The 22,385-nt window shown below is 39.1% G+C and overlaps 1 protein-coding gene across 3 annotated transcripts in view; it reads right to left on the bottom strand.

Moving 5' to 3' along the window:
- Positions 1 to 22,385, bottom strand: part of ATRNL1 (attractin like 1) — a 515,103-nt gene that overhangs the window by 122,575 nt on the left and 370,143 nt on the right. For all 3 annotated transcript variants that reach the window (XM_081912145.1, XM_081912147.1, XM_081912146.1), the window contains exon 27: positions 19,661 to 19,768. In XM_081912145.1, the coding sequence (XP_081768271.1) occupies positions 19,661 to 19,768 (108 nt within the window). The remainder of the gene's footprint in view (positions 1 to 19,660; positions 19,769 to 22,385) is intronic.

Raw genomic sequence — 22,385 nt, 5'->3', positions numbered from 1 at the left:
TTTCAGCAGATGGGGATATAGCCAGTCAAGTGGCAGAATAAGTTAGGATTGCCATATTTTAAGAGGTAAAAATCCGGACACAAAAGGTTGTTGAGCTTTTCTGGGGAATCGCCTGATAGCCCCTCCACCATTGCCAAGCCCAAGCTGTTCACCCCAGAGTCTGAACCAGACTGCACACACAATTATTATTGTTATTACTTTTTTTAAAAAAAGGCTTTAAAATGAAAAATTCCCCTCGTATGGGCATGTAGGACCCCCAAAAGAGGACATGTCTGGGAATTCCTGGATGTATGACAACCCTGGAATGTGCTAAGTCAACATGTAGGCTCAGTTCATGAGTTTCCCCGAACATCATTATTGACATATTACAGTAAAGTTTGAAATAACTCTGTGTGTGTGTGTGTGTGTGTGTGTGAGAGAGAGAGAGAGAGAGAGAGAGAGAGAGAGAGAGAGAGAGAGAGAGAGAGAAAGAATGGCAGGTGTAATTATTGGAATGTCATTACATGAGGGCTTCTGAGACCAAAGGTGGTAATGGACTAGAATGTTGACATTTCACATGGCCTGTCCCTTTCATTTCTCTACTTCATATTTTACTAGACATCCCAAGCCATATGTGGGTATCCTTGTCAATACAAAAGGGTGTCAATATGAAGTCCAATGCTTTTAAATTAACAAACTAAATAACATATCCTTTGTACAGTACAGGTTTTCCTTGACCCATAAGATTACTAAATTTCTGTTTTTATAATATTCTATTTTTATAATATTCTGTTATTGGTCTTTATGTTTCATCTCTGAACAATGTTTTTATAATACTATTTATCATTTTTAATTTGTATTTCTGTACACTACTTTGAGATTTTAAAATATTAAGTGGTTTATAAATTCTTATGATTAAATAAATAAAGTGTCTTGCATAAGTGGTAGGACTCTCTTTAGCTTGTAAACTCCCAAGCTCAAAAAATCAGCATACTAAGTCCCATCCTGACAGATATCCCTCCACTTATTCATTTGAAACCCCCTGACTTCTGAGGACACATTTTTTGAGGCTCATACTCTTTGGATTTGATATCCCGCCTTTCACTCCCCTTCAGGAGTCTCAAAGCAGCTAACAATCTCCTTTCCCTTCCTCCCCCACAACAAACACTCTGTGAGGTGAGTGGGGCTGAGAGACTTCAAAGAAGTGTGACTGGCCCAAGGTCACCCAGCAGCTGCATGTGGAGGAGCGGAGATGTGAACCCGGTTCCCCAGATTACGAGACTACTGCTTTTAACCACTACACCACACTGGCTCTCTTGATTCCCTACTTTGTTTCTTTGATCTATGTTGTTAGCCTCTTTCATGAATTGGAGGCAATTTCATCACATGCCATGCTGTACACAGATACATTTACCAAAATTATCAACATGACATTTCATTTCTGAAAACTTGGCCCTAAGATACAAGTAAAATCTACTCCAGTTCATCACAGAACCATGGTTAAATTCCTTACAGAGACATCGTGTCTACTAGTATTGGAGTTTAAGGAACGGCTTTGCAGGATTTGGAATAGATTGATTTTTAAAAAGCTTGAACTGCAAAGTCTTTGAAATACCACCTCAAAAATAGGTCAGCCTCTAACTGCTTAGGTGCTGCTACAGAGCCTGAAAGTCTGGATGTGTTTTCTCATGCCTTCTCTCCTTTTGGGAGTTCCCATGGATCATTTCTCTTTGCAAAAAAAGAAAGAAAGCATTGACTAAAAGTCTCCTCATCCACACAAACCGAGCTATCAGTGGGGAAGCATCAGCAAAGTTAGTTAAGATATTGAACAACAGTCCTAACAAACAGCAGTGTAAAATTATGCTGGTGGAATGTCATGGCTATTATTTAATTGTTGTATTCTTTTTATGAAAATTTCACTTACAATACAATCCTATACTATGTCTGCAAAAAAGTCCCATTCAGTTGAATATTCAGTAAGTAGGTATAGGGTTCCAGTCTCAATCTACTTTTAAAATAGACAATTTTATTGTAGACCTCCAAAGGATTTTATTTCATTCCTTTCCTTTCAACTTCCTGGAGTATAACCTGTCTGCTTTACGCATATTTTGATCCCATTTAAAATAATTACTACTCAATATCTTCTTGATCCTTATACTTACATTTAACAATCAAGCTAAACTGAGTACAAATTGCTAATCTTCATTTACTTGTTAATAGAATTCAACAGGATGTGTTGCTTAGATTTGTTGCAAAGCAATACAAGATCCACATTAATTGGAAAGCATGCAACAGCATTGTTTATCCACACAGTCTGACAAATAAATGGATAATTAGAATTCAGAGCTCTGTTTTCTGAGAAACAGCATATATGAATCAAACATATATTAGGAAAATAATTATCACTAACTATATATTAATAGACCTTTAGTATAAGGTCAATAAATAATGCAAGATAAACGCAAACTTAGTTATAAATTATTGTAAGTTGTGAGTCAAATGAACTGTAACTTGGATAATTTACCGCAACTGCTGAAGCTACATGAAGAGTACAGTGGTACCTTGGGTTACATACGCTTCAGGTTACATACGCTCCAGGTTACAGACCCAGAAATAGTACCTCGGGTTAAGAACTTTGCTTCAGGCTGAGAACAGAAATCGTGCTCCGGCGGCACAGCAGCAGTGGGAGGCCCCATTAGCTAAAGTGGTGCTTCAGGTTAAGAACAATTTCAGGTTCAGAACGGACCTCCGGAACGAATTAAGTTCTTAACCCCAGGTACCACTGTATACTGTATTAAGATAGTGCAATTTATAGTGCAAAGCAATGAAAGGTTATTCACAGGAAAGAACAAAATGCTTTAATGGTGCCTGTTTTGGATGAGGTTCCCTCCCTCCGAAAGAACAGGCTTGTAGCTTTGGGATATAGGATCTTTGGGATACTTGAAAATGGAGGCTTAAGTGCCTTCAGTGTCTGTTCCTGGACAGGGATAGCTTGGTGACAGTGGTCCACCCCTTGGTAATTTCTAGACTTGGTTACTGATATGCACCTTAGGTGGGGCTCTCCCTGAATTTGGTCCAGAAGTTGCAGCTAGCACAAAACGCTGCTGTACTGTAGTTGCTCACTGGGAAAACCTATAGACAACATGTGTGGCACATGGGTTGAAAGTGTTGCATTGGCTGTCAATATGCAAGCAAGCTTGACGCAATGTTTTACTACAGGTGAAGAAGCCCTATACAGTTCTTGGCCAGGGTATCTAAGAAGCTGCCTATCCCTCATACATCCCAAACGATCACTTAGATCTAAGGATGAATGCAACTCTCTCGCTCTCTCCTCATCCCGCACAGCCCCTAAATCTGTTTCTGGGTTCCCTCAATCCTCTGGAGTGAGTTTACAGGGCATGTGGGAAGAGGATAGGGTGGGGAAATTGAATTGCATGGCTTAAAGTCCTTGCACTAGTGGAACTCTTTAGTTGAAAACGGGGGGGGGGGGGAGAGTGTATATACTATCTTTATGTAAATACAGATTGGGGGAGAATCAATTTCCCCCTTGCATAGTTACTCTATTACTTGTTTTTGTATCATTAACAAAGTCATATCTTCAATGTGAGTTGACGAATCTCAGGAGGGGAAAACCCCCCCAATGATTTTATTATTTCTTTGCTTATTTAGGGAGCTTTAGTTTTATCACTGAATTTTAAAGTTTAAAATTATTTCTGAAGACAGTGTAGAATAAAGATAATAGTGTAGAAATTGCTTTCTGTATACATGAAAGATACTTAATATCAGATTACGCCTGTAGGGCAAATGTGACTTTGTCATGTCAACCATAGAGGCCCAGCTGTATTCTATAGACTATAGAGGAAGAAAATGTAAATAGTTGCTCTTTTAAACAAAATAAATTATTCTCTTGAGCTATCCAGGAGCTGTGTATTATGCAACAGATACAGAAAGTAACCTCAATTTCTGTACTCTCAATATCATGAAGACAGCATCTTAATTTAGCAAATATAATTACAGGAAAGATCAGACCCCTAAATCATTACTACCTTTTTCCTTGCCTCAGGGCAATTTGTAGCCTGAAAGACAGAAAATAATGCACATAGGGAGCATATTTTTCACCCTCAAATTCTGCTGTATTTTATCTTGACTCTAGATACAGTTTAAATATTTTAGTGCAACATTAGCAAGACATATTTTGCTCTTTTTTTTTTACTCTAATTCATGCTTATTTCTTTCTTCCGTTGACATTTTCCAGAATACCATTGCTCACACATCTTCATGTCAAGAGGTCAATTGATTTCATTTGTTCTATCTATATGAAATATATTTTAAGGCTACAATTCTATATGCAGTTCTACTTACTGGGAGTAAGCCCCAGTGACTTCAGTATTACTTCTTCTAAGTAGATATCTGTAGAATTGACTGTAGACAGCTTGAACTAATGTAGGCTTTTGAAATAATCAAGGATTTAGTTGAGATGCTTGCATTACAGGTGGTTGCACTAAATAATCATTGTGTTCCCTTCCATCTCTACAATACTATTATTCTATGTAACACAACGCACCATAGGCACCATGAATGTTCCAAAAAAGAAATCCAGCACATTATAGTTACAGCAATGTAACTATAAGCAATTCTGGATATTAAGTGGCATATAAATGTCAGAAATAGATAAATAATAGGTGGAATTTGAAATGATGACTAGTCTGAGGAAATAAATTTGAAAGTTTATTCCTTCAGCTGTTGCCAACATGGCACAATGGGAAATCAGCTCATATTACTCTTTTTGGTGTGTCTTCGTATCCATGTTAACTCTGATCTTTATCAAAGTACATGCTAACTCCTACTGCTCATTAAAGCTGTCAATTCCCCCCCTCAGCTTCATCTGGCTCATAATTGAAATTCTTATTTTAAGAGTGTCATTTTAACGTTATTGCTAGCTATGGAATGTCTTGTGAAGATTGCAACATTAGAGTTAATTTGGCTCCACATCTCTGTTAATGGATACTGTCTGAAATATAATAAACTGTGGGTACTCAGACCTCAGCCAAAATATGTCAAGGTTACTTTCCCAATTACTGCAGTTTGTTAGACAGCAGCGAACAATTGGGTATCATTCTTCATGTCTCTCAGGTTTCAAATTGCTTATAAGGTCTTTGTTATGTTAGCAAAAGTGAGTTTTCTAACAGCATATGTCATGATCTCTCCTTGTGACTATTAATTAACAATGTTTATGTACTTCACTGGTATGTATTTACTCTTGAGAAAAGTTGCATTAAACATAAACTTCTAACAATACACTAAATGACTCTATTTTTAAAATGTGCATTAGATGTGATTTCACCAATATTAACATTTTTTTCTATTGTAAAAAATTAAAAATATTTCTTTCTTTCTTTCACTGTTTGTGCAGTGTAGCTTATTTTAGAAAGTTGCATCTTCATGCTTCCAGTCGTAAACCAGACCAATCTTGATTTGGATAGGAATATGATGATTAATTAAATTAAACATGTTTATTTGGATGTAGTTTCAATGCATTTTTTTCTTACTTTACTAAGCAGCCTCTAAGGAGTGTTATGCACACAGCAGATACTCCAACAGAAAAGATATGTACAGTTGCAATAGCACAAAGGATGTCTTACATGGTCATACCTGCAGCAGCAATGCTCTACCCTAATGGATCAACTATCCTGTTGTGCGGAATTACTGATTTTTCTATCAGTTTGTAGTGCTGGGGAAAATGACTTTTGAACTGTTACTGGTACTCACTCCATTCATATGCCACACATTTTTCTGTTATGCTAGTATGCTACATTGGACAATGGTGGCTGCAGTTGGCACAGTTGCACCAACTCACACTCTTCCGTTGGAACAGCACTGGGTTGGTGTTGGATAGCATGCCAATACTATAGCCACTTTTCTCCGTCCAGCAAAGCTTTTTGCAAGCGTTGGCATTTATAGAATGAGGATATCAGTGTGTGTGCGCACTGTGCACTGTAGGTATCATGTGTGCACGGTGATGCCATTTTCGTAGTTATTTGGTGTGATTCTAAATGCTTTCCCTTTCCCCTCTTGTATGGAAAGAAGAGTGAGAAGGAGCTTTCTGTGTCTAATTCATAGTAGAATAAATTATAGTAAAAAAATATGCATATAAGTAGCTGAAGATCCAAAATTATACTCTCACTGTCAAGCATGTTTTATGCCAGAAATACATCAACACATTGTGACATTATTTTTCTGTTAAAGGCATTCCTTTTTCTGTTGTAGCAATTCACAGGAGAATTGTAATTCTTGATCTGATGGTCCTGTCTTCCTAGCTTAAGGAAAGCCACAAGGGAAAAAGAGGATTCAAGTTGGTTGTCTCTGGTATAAACAGTCTCTGCAGCAAGTGTGGAATAAATCACGGAAGATAAACATTGCTCTGGGGCAGAACAATTTCTTTCACACATCAGAGACACTGTAGATTTTCTGTAAATCAGTACCTTACACATTAACATTCAAAAATGGTGTTTGTGAAGACTCTTGAACTAAGATAATTTTGATGGTTGACACAGAAAACACAACAAAGGTAGTACAGGTACAGGAAAATGAAAGATACACTTGCCTTTATAAGGGGCATAAGAGAAAAATAAGCCACACAACAATATTATGTCTTATTATCTAGGCTGCTTTCATGTATTCATGTTTAACAAAAACTTGCATTGAGCTATAATTATCTCAGCAATGGATGTATGCCTGTACCTGTACCTTAGTTGAAATATGTCAAGGTTATTCACCTAATTACCCCCATAATTTTTAGTTATTCAAAGATTCTCTAGACTAATTTTTTTAAAAAATTGCTTAAATGTTGTTCTTTGGGAACTAATATTTAAAATGAAGTTACACTTCTGTTTGACCTTATTTTAACCTCACTTGGCATGTGAGCAAGTGCACAGTATTAAAACAAGTTAAGAGGTTATTGGCCCTAGTCACTAGATCTAGGGAATGCAAACCAATAATGTAAAGAGAAAATCCTAAAAATTAGATTTGAGCCTTGACAGAAGCACAGATATATGAAGACAAGGGGCTTTCTTCTAGATTTCTGAAGTTCATTTCTCAGTTTTAGCAACACAATAGAGCTAGGGTTTTGCATATGGCTTCTAATTAAAGGTAGGGAAAGTTATGAGGGATGGGGGTGGGGAAGATCACATTTTTTTACTATCAATTTTTCTAAACCAACCCCAAATATTATGATATTCAACACAATTCACAAAATACAATTAAGCCAAGGATGAAGAACTTATGGTGCTACGGGTGTTGCTGGACAAAAACTTCCATCATCCTTGACCGTTGACTATGCTGATCAGGAATGATGGTGGTTGGGAGTCCAACAATATTTGCAGGGTCACAAATTACCCATCCCTTGACTACTCTGTGTCTTGATCTGCCTTGCAGCTGGACGTGACTCTCCTTGGTTTGGTGCTTAAGCCATTCCATTAATCCCTGGAGTGCTGGCATGCAACGGATTCAAGAAGGCTGTCTGACATATGAACAAAGGCCTTGCATCCCATGATGGAAGAAAGTAGGGATATAAATGCAAGAAGAGTTTTAAAAATAACAGTATAGGTTGAGGCAAAATCTTCCCATCAAAATGCTACCGTTAAGTATGGTTAAACGTGCCCCCAGCTTCTCTCAGAATGCAGCTGGTAAGTCTCCAAATATTAGAGAATGCTCAGAAAATACTCTCCCCACCCCCAACGCCAAGAGAGATCTAAATTGGCTCCTAATTGCCAACTTGGGGTTTGATTTCTGTGCATTCTGATGGAAACTTGACATATTGATGTTTGAATTATGGAACATAAATAACCATATTAGGTGGACGCACCTTTCCTAATATCTCAATAGAGGTTTACAGGCATGGTTCCACAGAAACCAAAAAACATTTAAGATGCAATGCAGATACTCCCCTTCCCCAACCTATTTCCTGTCCAAGGTGGCAGCTCCCAGGACATCATTGTCAACCCATACTACTTCAGTATCACAATTGCCTAAGCCAACTGTGTTAAGCCCTGCCTTGGGTAATAATGATATGTTGATCTTTCCATTTGTGGAGTCCCTAAAATGGCTGGATGGCATCTTGTGCACCTCCTTCCGGCAATTCCAGCAGCCAAGCTGGTGACAAATGTATTATTTTGCTTTGCTTTGCATTACATCAGCAAGGCTGAGAGATGGGTCTTGTCATCTGAGCAGCCCATGGCTTCCATATACACTGCCCAAGCTTGCACCACAGAGAGGTCACTTTGGTGCTACTAATGCAGCAAAAGCAATGCAGGAGGTAGAAGTTGCAAGCTGTAAGCTCAACCTGATTGGTGTAATGTGAGAGCCTTACAGGTTCCCTTTGTCAGTGGGGGAGATCATTGTGTCTCACTGGTCAACTACCGCCCGCCTTAAGCTGGGCAGACCCCAGATAATCAGGTGCTGACCTGCCACTGTCCATCTGCTTCAAAGAGCGCTTGGAGCTCTGAGTACATATGTGCTGCATTAGGAATATTTTGGGCATCACATGGCATGACAGTGTCTCAAGGCACTTCTGTATCAGCGATGTCTATGCTGGCTAGGTCATGTCCATAGAATGGAAGACAGCCAGGATTCCCAAGGATGTGCTTTACGGGGAGCTGGCCTCGGTCATCAGGCCTGTTGGAAGACCAACTCTGTGTTATAAGGATGTCTGCAAATGTGACATGAAAACTGGCAATATTAACCCTGCCATGTGGGAATCCTTTGCAGAGGACCATAATGCCTGGTGACAGACAGACAGGTCATGAATCCACAGCAGTGGCCAGAGGAGAAATGACTGCTGGGAGGAGTGCAGAAAGAAGAAATGGCATGGTGTATTTGCGCCCGTGAAACTGGAGGCCTTCATCTGCTCCAGCTGTAATAAAGCATGTCTCCCCTATACTGGTCTCTACAGCCACAGTAGATGTTACAACTCTCCAACGGTTTGACTTTACCCTCAATAGCACACTCTTCTGTTGTTTCTCAAGACAGAGGGATGGCAACAACATGATCTTTTCATTTAGTTATTGTGCCCATTCCTAGACATTTATTTGACACTGTTGCTCACAGATTGGAAGCTATTAAGGAGGCTTAAAATGGCAATTTTATTACTTCATGGATCAAAATCATAACGTAACAAGGAGAAATATGAGAGTTGCTTCTTTTCATTGTAATCTCAGCATGCACACCTGCTGACAGGAAGAAGAGAAGCACAACAGTGGCCTGGGATTGGTGATGGACTCTGAAATAACAGCAGTAATTATACTACGCAATCATCAAACAACAACAGCAGCAGCAGCAGATGCCATCAAAAGTGATGGAGAAATGGACAATATATCATGATCCAAATTATTTGTTCTTTGCAGTTGGTAAAAAAATATAGTCCACTGTGACTCTTAATTGCTAATCAGTTGACATACTGAACACAAGAAAGCAGTTCATCTAATATATAATGGTATAAACCAGGCAACAATTTATTCATTTGGTCCCAAGATTAAAACTATCAATAGAGTTTGGTGTTTTGCTTGTTCATGCCCTAAAAGCTTTGGCCTTACCTCATCTGTCACACATTTTCTATTCTTCACCACTCAGCAATCCATCATAACCCCAAATTTAATGCAGATAACTGAATAGCCAGCAATTTTTTCCCCATTTGGTTATTTATTTATTTATTATTTATTGGGAATATCTCTGTATACAAATAGTTATTCATTCCTACAACTTAATTTGCTAAATTTTAAAAGATTCTCAGCAAGTCTTCCAATAAACATGGTTTACAGTACCATTTTTGAAGCAAAGGCCCTGAGAAAAAGGTAAAATATTTTGTTTTGCACTTACTAAAAATTTAGAACACAATAAAGTAGGGAATAAGCAACAATCCGTGTGTTCATTCCAGTGAATTGAGTCATCTACAGTGTCATTTTCTTGTAAACTTTGCATACACAGTACAGAAATTGTATTATGCTTGAAAACATCACACTTCTGTATTTTGATATTGTTAATCTCAGAAACGGCACACCTAAATATAATAATTAATAAATTATGCTATTACTATGTCAACATATGACAAAACACCTACACTTAATCAGTTAAACTTTATATTTTGTTCATGCTACTGGAGCATGAAATATTGTGCAGCTAGAAATCTTGTATTTCCATTCCAGTAACTTTTATAGCAATTGGATTAAGCAGAGTGTGCTTAAGGCATCATTTCTTAAATATAAAAAATATTAAATCAGATTTTTTTAATACCTTAAACTGAAAACATGGGCTGATATCTTGCTTTTTTGTTTTTTAAAGTGCTACCTCTACTGGTTTACTGACTGGTTTACTGACTTAGCGGTTTCCCCCATTAAATTTTCCCATTCAGATTCCCCACAGGGAGAAATGATGTGCATATTCACTGCGCGCCTCATCACGCAGAGTGCAACCTCCTAGGTTCAGGTCCTGTGTTTATATATTCAGAGGGGCTTCCTACCTTTACCTTCAAGGACAACATGGAAGGGCACAAATAAATCAGGATAAGCTCAAGGCCAACTCTCAGTCTCTTCCTAGAGAGAATCTGGGGTGGGAATGTGTGAGGGATTAATGTATGAATATGCTCTCAGCAAACTCTTTAAAATTGCTTCTAAGTAAATGGTTTCCAAAATGCTGGACAAACCATGTTTAAAAGATAAATATAGTTCTTAAGACTTTCTTTTTATTTACTCTGGATTTGGCTTTAAACCCCAATTATTTTGTCTTTGCTCTACAGTGGTACCTCGGGTTACAAACGCTTCAGGTTACATACGCTTCAGTTTACAGACTCCGCTAACCCAGAAATATTACCTTGGATTAAGAACTTTGCTTCAGGATAAGAACAGAAATCATGCTCCGGTGGCGCGGCAGCAGCAGGAGGCCCCATTAGCTAAAGTGGTGCTTCAGGTTAAGAACAGTTTCAGGTTAAGAACGGACCTCTGGAACGAATTAAGTACCTAACCCAAGGTACCACTGTATTTTATTTCATTCTTAGGGTGATACACAGTACAATGTTAATAGGATTTAAATAGACTTGAGTCAATGGGTCTACTCTGAGTATGATTAGTGTTGTATACTTAGTTAATACTGTGGAAAGAAAAATATTAATTTGAGCATTTCGAAAGTAAAACCATAGGCTTAGCATAATAGAAAAAAATGAAACGCTAAGAGACATATATGCCCAAGCCACAAGAATACATGAAAAACTACTCAACCTGGGTGAAAACAAAACAAAACAGCACTATCCTACGTGAGAAAGAGTTGTGGGTAGTCAAAGGTACTGTATTTTTTGCTCTGTAAGACGCACCCAACCATAAGATGCACCTAGTTTTAGAGGAGGAGAACAAGGAAAAAAAATATTCTCTCCCTCTCTGCGCAGTGGCTCTCCAGCAAAGCGTAAGGAGAAATGGAAGGGGCTCCGTTTCTCCTCCCACTTTGCTGAAGGGGCGGTGTGCAGCTTTCCCTCTCAAGAGGCTTTGCGTGGCTATCCCTGAAGCCAGGAGAGCTCCCCTGGCTTCAGAGATAGCTGCACAGCCTGCATTCGCTCCATAAGATGCACACACATTTCCCCTTACTTTTTAGGAGGGGGAAAGTGAGTGCTTCTTATAGAGCAAAAAATACGGTATGTATAAAGTCAACTCTTCCTAGACATGACAATTATTATTATTGTTGTTGTTAAATTTGTTGCTCAAGCAAACAAAAGCAAGTTATAACCAATAAACCAACCAACCCATTACATTAAAACCAATACAAAAAATATATACAATAAAAACATTCCACCCACTTTTATAAGGCCACAGACAATTAGGTGCTAAAGGCCTAGTTATAAAAGAAAGCATTTGCCTGGTGCATAAAAATATACAATGCTGGCATCAGGCGAGCTTCCCTGGGCAAAGATATGCTGTATGCTGAAGAAGCAAAAGCATGGTTGAGCTGAAATATTTCTGCCTTAACTCAATGCTAAGTCTTTTATTCTATTTACCTATTGGATAAAGAACAGAAAAGCTTTTAAAATATATATATACATATATGACAAATGTGTACTGTATCTAGACCATGTCCAAGTTCAGCATGTATGTGTGTATGTTTAGTTATATAATTGGGGGATTCGAGTCAAAATATAGATTTGTGTTTAATAGTTGCAGAATTAGAAATATTACAAGACCAATGAATCTGAAAATAAACAAGCAAACAAACAAGCAAGATTTATAGGATTTTCTTTCCTACAGAAGGAAGCACTATTGAGAGTAAACCAAAATTCTGTTTTCCTTTGAGGCAGGTATTGTGCCTTGATATAAAAACGACAGAATATCTTTTTCTGAAAATAACATCCTTCATCAAGGTATCACAAAATGTTTTTTTCAGAAAGAACCTGCCATTAGCTAAGGAAAAAAGAAAGGTCTTGAGGCAATATCTCAAATGAAGAGATTCAATAGCCTGAGAGACAAAACGTTTTCCAGATAAATGAGGCAGCCTGAGTGGAAGGGCAATTTCTAGCTACACAGAGTTCTGACAAGTTAGAAAAAAACATACTGGATGAAGAGATGGGGTGGGGTGGGGTGAGTAAGAGGTTGATATTGTATGTTTTGAGGTCAAAGTGTGGAGCAAATCAGTGGAGATGCAGAAAGGTAGAAAAGCAATTTGGAATTGGATTTGGAGAAAGAAGAAAGCTAGAAAAATGAAAGAAAATGGGCTGATACAATCTTCCATTTCCTCGGGCAAGAATGGCATGAGGCTACACATTTATGGTCACTCTAGTATAGACTGAGGAAGGAATAAATAGAACTCCAAGAAATAATCCAAGAATAGAAAGAATAGCATTCACTGGATAGACAATGAAGAGTAGATATAATGCTAGTATGGACGTTAGAAACTATGGTAGAGACAATGAAAGGAAGAGAGGATAAGGACAGGGAAAACTTAGTTGTGGGATGGAATCACCAAAATATTAGTTTCACCACAAAATTGGTATCACACCTATTGATGTCACACCACAGTGGAGAGACTAATGGATGGTGGTAGCATGAATGATCAAAGGATGGGCTTTGTTGGGGAAGCATTGTAAATCAACAACAAAACTGACACTTCACTAGAAGGTGACATTTTAAAAGCTGATCACACAAGTGGAGCCATGAGAATTCTGGGGGAAAAACCACCCTGTAAGGGGGCAGTGTGGAAAAAGAGAGAGAGAGAAAGAATCAGAAATGGAGTAATCAGAGCTCTTAGTCTTCCTGTCCCCCCAAAATGAGAGTGAAGATCAGTTGCTAGCAAAAGCTCCCAGTTTTTAGAATATAAGAACTGCTACGTGAAGTACCTCCCTTTGTTTGTCCAGAATCTCCCAGCTTTTAGCTTCTCTGATGACACTTAGTTCAAGTGTTAGAAATCCTTTCTATCCGCTTTCTCCACACCACTTATAATTTTCTGCAGTTCTGTCACGACCACTTTACTCACTCCAAATTAAAAAGCCCTAAATGGTGTAAATTGTCATTGTAGGGGAGTTGCTCCAACTATTAATTTGGTCCCTTTTTTCTGTACCTTTATCAGCTCTACAGTACCCTTTTGAGGTACAGTGACCAGAAATGTGCATGCTTCCAAGTTTATGTGGCATTATAATATTAAGATCATGTGACATGATTGTATCTTCACAGTAAAATATGCTATGCTTTTCTGTAAAGTCAATTTGGCAACAAATGTAGCCTTCTACACAGGAGAGAAATGGAAGTAAAAAGGGTCTGTGAAACAGATCAATGAGATGACCTGTGAGGAAGAGGTTGAAATAATGCACTTCCAGTTTCTGCAGAACTTTTGCTATCAGAGAGGGGTAAAAGAAGTGTACTGCTGATGAAGCACACATACCAGTTTCATTTTGTATAAAATAATCAAGTATGCTTGGGTTGCAGATTTTAAAATTGCTCATTAAATTATTTAAATTAAGCAGGAATATGAGCCCAGCAAAAAAATGATGTTGGTTTGCAAAGCAAGTTAAAAAATCCTCCCACTTTATTGGCAAGGGAAAACAGAAAACTCGCTTGTTAGTATAAACTTCAATTACCTGAACGCACAAAGCACGAGCACTGGATTGTATTGTACTTTAAATAAATCACCCTGAATTCTTAGCAGCCACCAATGGCACAATGGCAGCCAACAGAACTGAAGCTTGGGCTCAAGCTTCCTGACAATACAGACTTCTAAAAATTGTTATAACTGCTTTTATTAATGGGGGGTGGGGTGGTGGATTTATTTATACAGCTTTGCAGAATAACCTCAAATCTCACTGGGACCAGGACCATTCAAATAAGTGTATTTTAAATATATACAAGGAAATATACTACACAAGTAAGGTCTTGGAATGTGCTGAGTAGGAATGCACAGCTACTGAAAGTGGGAAAAATATAAATACTTCTATAGCACAACAAAAGCAGGCAAATATAATAGTACCAGCACCAGCTGGAGACATATAGTCGAATTGAGGGGCACACTGCCATTTTAACCCCAAAGCTGTCTGCACTGGCAGAGGAAGAGGAGTGCAGGGGGAGTGCACCGCCCCCGGCAGCGTGATCCCGGTGTGGTGCCATCGTGGCTGCCCCCCGCCCGCGCTGGGCACCACGCCTCCACAGGCGGCGCACCCCGCCCCAGGACGTGCACCCTGCCCCTATGGGTGGCACACCCTGCCCCGGGATGCATGCCAGCCCCGCCTCGCCTGTTCTCCACCCCCCGGTGCTGGAGCATGAAGCGCTGCCACTGGCTGTCTGAGGTCTGAGTTTCTGAAGGCTATTTAAGCCCACAGATTTCTGAACTGATCACAACTACATATATGCAAGGCTTCCCTGAAAAAAACAACCATATAGAATTGTAGAGTTGGAAGGGACCACAAATGTCATCAAGTCCAACACCCTGCAGTGCAGGAATCTTTAGCCCAATGTAGGGCTCAAACCCATGACTAAGAGTCTCATACTCAACCGACTGAGCTTTGACCTCATAATTAGCAAATGAAACGAGAGGCACGAGAGGCCAGTGATCATGTGCCTTGCTTTACAGAAGATGCTTCTCTGTTTGAAGCACTGTCCAGTGAAACCATCCTGTATTAGAAGGGCTGTCTGAACCAATTCTAGTTTAGATATAAAGAATCATGTGACTGTGGCAGTGCTGTCACTTGCTGGGACCAGGATGGTGGCAGTTGAAGACCTGCATCTGCTGCCCCTGACAGTTTGATGATGCCACTGCCCCGTCCTGGACCCAGCAAGCATCCGTTCCTCAACTCCATCTTATACATGATGGCTGATTGTTGATAAATATGCACCTATACATGTGTATTAGCAGGAATAGTACAAACGTTAAGCAAATATTTGACCTCTTTTTCAGTGATGCATTTCTTATTTTAGTTGGTGGGTTAAGTGGTCATGGTAAAATATACTGTTCAAAAATCAATCATTCAGTCAATCAGCTAGTCATCTGGTTGTCTCCCCAACCATGGCTCAGCCAGAGATATGCCAGTGGAAGTCCCTCATTCCACCTGAAGCTGGTTCAGCTGAGGCCAGCATAAGTCATGTTGAAAATGCTAAATCCTCACTCTGCTAAATCTTATGCAAAATCCTCACTCTGTTCACCTCAGTCATGAGTCCATGTAAACCAACAAGAACTTAAACTGGCAAAAAGAGTGGTGCAAGTCTAACTCTATTTAAAGGCTTCTTTTCTCACTGCCAGACTTGGGCAGAATCAGTTGGCAGTGGCCTTGCTCCTGAACACGGTTTGTGTCTTGAATACTTTATGCTGGTTTAATGTCAGGCAGTGTAAATTATGCCGGCTTCCTACTCTAAGGTAATATCCAAAAAGTGAACACTGAATGCATATCATTACACCAGAAATAGAGGAACAGTACCTGACAATCAGCATTAAATGCAAATAAAACATCCATCAGTGTGGAAACTGACAGCATTATGCATGTCAGGAGAAATATTAATGTGCAACATTTTCACCAACAAACCAAGTAGAAGACCTATAGTACTGTGGGTAATGGCTACTCTGACATTATGTTTTGTCTAAACAACCCACAGTCAATATAACATCACTGGAAGTGACAGAGTTATTACAATGTCAATAAAAAGTGGCACAACTTGATACCTGATCCAAATTATCCTTGAATCAAATTTGACAAAATAAGGTCGGAGAAAGAGGTTGAAGTGAACTTAACTTGCAACTGTACTAATGTTGTAAGTGGGAGGTTTTATTTCAACAATGCAAGGCCTACATGCAAATACTTCTACATTCTCTTGGGAAAGATAATCATATGAAAGTTCCACGTTGATTCAAAATATAGTCAACATTCGGAATACTATGTCAACTGATGCCACCTAACAAATACAAGATTGCAGTGGTTGTTAAAACAAACACAATTAGGATAATGCTATGACCTCCTCTTCCTTGCAAATCTCATTAAAGGGATGGAGTTAGATAGTTTCCAATAAATCATACTGTAACTGTAGTAAATCTAAAAATGGGATAGCATGGAAATAACCTACTTTCATCGTACCCTCTTCAGTAAAATAACTAGAATACAACTATAGGGCTAAGGAGAACTGTGACTATTTAATGTGATTTTTATTACAGTGGTACCTTGGGTTACTTACACTTCAGGTTACACACGCTTCAGGTTACAGACTCCGCTAACCCAGAAATAGTACCTCAGGTTAAGAACTCTGCTTCAGGATGAGAACAGAAATTGTGCTCTGGTGGCGTGGTGGCAGCGGGAGGCCCCATTAGCTAAAGTGGTGCTTCAGGTTAAGAACAGTTTCAGGTTAAGAACAGACCTCCGGAGAGAACTAAATACTTAACCCGAGGTACCACTGTACTTTCCTTTTGTAAGTTCAAAAAGACCTCATCCTTTGTATTGAACAAAAAGGCTCATCCTTTGTATTGAACTCTATGCAGCAGATACCACACGCCAATCAATACATTGCACCATATTACTTTAATATTCAGGGCAATGCACCTTTTTGCTGCAGATTGCAATCCTCTAGTGGGGAAAAACTGAATAGTATCCAGACTGTGTATATGTTAATAAGGCTATGCTGAACATATCCAAGGAGTGAGTACTAACATCAGAGTACAATTATAGGAGAAATAAAGGAGGAAGAAACCCTAATAAGAACTCAAAAATATAATTAAAATATTTCAGCTTCCACAGTTGTTTCTAAATAAAACATGTCATAGAAAATGGCAGCAATTAACTTTTGATGTTTACTTCTAAAGTTTAATTATATAAGCTGTAAGTAAACAATCCACAAGCCTGTGCTCCCACCACCCACCCTGTCCCTTCCCACCCAAATAGAGCATAACAATATTGCTTTCCAGATTAATTACATAAACTTTAGTTTTGTATGCAGCTGTTGAGTCATCATCCTGAATAGCTTGGAGCCTCCCTTTGTTTCTCTCCAAAAGGGAAATTCACCAGACAGCTGAAGATGGGGGTGTTGATGTTGACAGCTGCATTCCCTGGTCACAATCTAGCACAGCTTATTTGGCAAGACTGATTGTTTTAATGCACTCTGCTTTGAAAATACTCAAATTATGGCAGCAATAAATATTGTCATCAGTTTCTGTTTATTAGAAGGACTGAAAACTCAACAAGAGCTGGTCTTTGGGATTACAATGAGCCTGGTATACAGTAGCAGCATCTCAGCTAAGTACTTATAAAGGCATTTCCATGAAATCCTGTTATATTGCAATGAATATGCTGTTGGAAATACTGATTGCAGGAAATTATTTACAGAGGTATCACTCTATGTTGGACTGCACAGTTCTTCAGTACTGAAACAAAAAAACATTTGCAACCCCACTCCATTGCTAACACATCAGTTGCAATTGTACAGTTGTAATGGGTAATAATAATCCTATATTAGGATCAAATGGTACATTCAATGGAGGGTTAAATGGTACATTCAATGCATAAAAGGTAAAGGGACCCCTGACCTTAGGTCCAGTCGCGGACGACTCTGGGGTTGCGGCGCTCATCTCATTTTATTGGCCGAGGGAGCCAGCGTACAGCTTCCGGGTCATGTGGCCAGCATGACCAAGCCGCTTCTGGTGAACCAGAGCAGTGCACAGAATTGCAGTTTATCTTCCCACCAGAGCGGTACCTATTTATCTACTTGCACTTTGACGTGCTTTTGCACTGCTAGGTGGGCAGGAACTGGGACCAAACAATGGGAGCTCACCCCGTACTGGGGATTCAAACTGCTGACCTTCTGATCAGCAAGCCTTAGGCTCAGTGGTTTAGACCACAGCACCACCTGCGCCCCTACATTCAATGCATAGTATGCAGTTAAATCTCTTTTTTCTTAACTGCAGTCACAACATGCAACTGTTATTGGCAACACAGCACGTGGAAGGGGATATATATATTGCTTCCTTCTCCAGCTGAGATCCCCTCCCCAAAGAAAAACAAATCCCCCAAACAGCTATGAGGATTATTATTATTATTAAGCATTGTAATTGTGCAGAGACCAATATTGAGGACTTCAAGGGAGGGAAGGATAAACCTCCTCTCCCCATGAACTGCAGTCCTGATAACAAACACCTCCACAACCCATGCCTGCATCACTTTGTGACATTTATTTGTTTATTTAAAATAGAGACAGAACTAAACTATTTTTAATGAAAAAGAAAAGGGATATGAACAAATTTATCACCACTCCTTTATAGCTTATTGAGCTCTATGGCCATTTATCTGAGCATGGGATGGTACTCTGAGGTTTTTATAATTATCTGGGAGTGGGGACTTAGTTTCCTTTTTTCCCTCCTGGAAAGAGGGTACTGAGACAATCAAGACAAAACTTAGATTTAAGAAAAACTGGAAATAACGAAAGCTAATTGATAATTTGGGAGAATTCTAGAGCTATTTTTGTTCTAGAAAAGATACAGTTCATAAACAAAATACTGTAAATAAAGGTATAAAAATATATGAATATGACTGAATAAAAAGAGAGTCCTAATTAGATTAGTCATTATCATCCTCTATTTGTAGTTCTTTTTAATTTTTAGGTGACTCTTCCAGAATCTATTTCATGCATTATTACACTATTCCAATACAGCATCCCACTGCTTAGCATATTATAATTTCTCTTTCAGAAGTACTGCCTTTACAATAAAAATGCCGTAATGTAGCCATTAGTCACAAACGACAACATACTCTGTAGACAGTACTCTCCAAGCCTCTCAAATAAAAGTAGAATAATGAAATGTAACACAAAGCTCATTTTAAAGAGCAATCTCAGTTAATTAAGATAGATGTGAACCATTAACTAGGGGGCACTATGTACTCAGAGGACTACATTTGAGGCTTGTTTAATATGTGCATCTTAAACTCTTTCAGCTCTTATCCACCAAGAAAGGGCTGCCAGGTGAGCAGATTGTCACTCCAACCTCAGCTAATAGATTCTCCAGTGGCTTTTGTTACTGCTCATGTCATGCTACTGAAACGATGAGCCTCAAAAACGGCACAACATATGTAGCTACGACTTGTCAGCTCCGGGTAATCACACTCGTCTTGGTTTCAGAAGCAGATGCAGATGAGAGTAGCATTATCAGTATGCAAATTGAAATGGTCCCCCATGCCCACCATAGTTCTTACCTCTAATGGCCCTCGTAGAAAGTCTGTTTGCTCAGCTCCTACTTCAAGTGCTACGTCCACAGAAGCAAAGGGACGGCTGGCCATCTGCTGCCGCTCCCGCATAAGTTGCTGATGGAAGGAAAAAGAGGTTTCAATGAAATAACTTCAAAATATGATGTTCAGTAGCTGAATTCACTTAACATTTATCCAGTAATGGCAACTGACATTTCCAAACAATATATACCAGGGTTATCTTAAGTGGAGTTTCGTGGTCTCCAGACATGCGAAAAGGTCCCAGAGGCCCAGGGAAGTATGTTCTTACATGGTCACATGGCTGGACATGCAACATACCACAGCTTTTCCAGGGTCTAACTGGATTATGGTGCAAACAATCCCATTCCCACTAATTCCTTTACTTTGCAAAACTAAGGAATTTCCATGGCTATCCAAACCAGGTTTTAGTGAGTATTGTGAATGGTTGCTTGAATTCAGTTCATCCTCAGCCTTGATAAAGGATGCCACTTTCTTTCTTTAGCTATCTTTTGCTAAAACTGTATTATCAGCGTCTGCTTGTACTGAATCTTGAATCTTGAATACTGGTACAAGAAGGTCAGAGGACTTCAAAATTACTACCTCCTTGTTAATGTTTCAGAGTAAACCCCTATACCACTTGTGATGACTATTTGTATATTTTCACATAGGTTGGAACAAGGGTACTTAAATTATGCTTTCCCTTAGTACTCCAAGTAACTGTCAAGCCCAGCCCAGCTCCCCTCTTTGTTACACACATAGAGGATTTCTTTAAGGAACATGAAGAAATGGTGGCAATAAATTTTCATCTGAAGTCTGATCAAGAGACAAAACTCAATGAACCTGTGCCAAGAACAAACACTGTCAGCCTTTAGATTCCCCATGCACTTGTACTGAAACCAGATGGAGTTATTAGTGACAGTGTCTGCAGTTTATATGCTGTCCCTTCCCTTATTACTTAAACATGAAGAATAATGTCTGAGCATTAGAGACCTGGTGCCAATGTAACTGAGGAACCTGAAGACCTACATTATGCTCAGGTTGCTTAGAAAGCCCACGGACGTCATGCCAATGTTCAGTGAGCCACAGTCACATTCTCATAAGCTAATTTATATTTCCTCCTCAGTCTCTAACAATAATACTAATTAAACCTGAACAAATAAAAATGGTGAGCAGCACTAAATAATACAAATCTTTCTTCCCTGGATGTATGAAATGAATAAAAGCAACATTAAATATTTAAATCAAATTAATTATCAAGTAAGTTTCATTGCTTGCTTGCTTTTTTACATGAAAAAAAAATCTCATGGTCCCTAGAAGGAACAGAAGTCAAGAGCTGTGAAGACTAGAACCAGGAACCTCTGGGTAACTCAGTGTATTGAGCCACTGAGGCATAAACTTATATAGCTGCATGGACAGCAACAGGTTCCAAGCACTGGAATGACTGTTCACTGGCTCTCCTCAACAAGAAGAGCTATAAAGATTTGCTGGTTAGGCTGTTTCTGGGCAACAGTAGCCCTTCCCAGCTCTGACTCTTGCCTTGACCTCTCATTCCTGGTTCCCTGCTCCAACACAATAGCTACTTACAACTCGGCTCTTAACACAAAATCATGTAATACAATTTCTTTTAATATTGTTTTCACAGTAAGTTCCTTAGAATTTTTCATCAATGCTTCAGAAGGCCCCTTCAATGTAAATTCAGCTAGTACTTGAACATTCTCTACATAAAATTCCCTTTGAGATAATAAAGGGTATGCAAGCAAATTCCTCATGACACCTTATTACTTAAGGCTTTTGATTTAAGGGCTACGACAATGCAGCAAGTACATCTGGTAACGTTTTTCAATCATCTTACTTTCACATTTGTATTTCAAATGTGGGGTTTCCTTTGTGAATAAAAGAACACGGCTCCAAAATGAAAATATAAAAACCCATGCAATCATGATATAAGGGGAATGATACTCAAAACAAAACCCGATTTCTATAATCATAGATCACGTCGGCTAGTGCAATGTTTATTCACAGGCTTTGCCCATACATACAAGATATGCAGAGGTAGAATACCATTTGCTAGTTGCATTGGCAAAACAATGCTTTTATCCAAAAGTAAATCAGAAATTGGGCACATTAGACACTTAGATTCTCTGTGAGAAGCATATGCACTATACTCTGTTCAATACTCTGGTAGCTTCTTAGGAGTAATTTAAGGGCTGAAAGCAGGGTAGCCTAATCATCTTCTAAATCTGGCCCATGGACGGCCCGGGAATCAGTGTGTTTTTACATGAGTAGAATGTGTCCTTTTATTTAAAATGCATCTCTGAATTATTTGTGCGGCCTGCCGGGTGTTTTTACATGAGTAGAATGTGTGCTTCTATTTAAAATGCATCTATGGGTTATATAGTCTGCCCCTCCCCCACAAGGTCTGAGGGACAGTGGACCAGCCCCCTGCTGAAAATGTTTGCTGACCCCTGGTTTAAACCAATAAAGAATGCTAGATTGTGCCACTCAAAGGTAACTGCCAGCTGGTTATAAGAGCTAGATATATGCGGGTCACAATTCTACAAAAGCAACAGAGACTTCATGGTAAACTCTAAAAGCAAATTAGATTAGACAGCCTTTGTTAACCCAAGAAGAGGCTGACACTACCATTAAGCAGTGAGACAATTGCATCACATGGTAGGTTCTGGGAGCAGCAGCCCTCACCCCCAGCCATTCC

This window comes from Podarcis melisellensis (assembly GCF_964234715.1).
Source record: "Podarcis melisellensis genome assembly, chromosome: 5".
Classification (NCBI taxonomy): Eukaryota; Metazoa; Chordata; class Lepidosauria; order Squamata; family Lacertidae; genus Podarcis; species Podarcis melisellensis.
The sequence above is the reverse complement of the archived record's forward strand: the minus strand, read 5'-3'. Positions and strand labels throughout refer to the sequence as shown.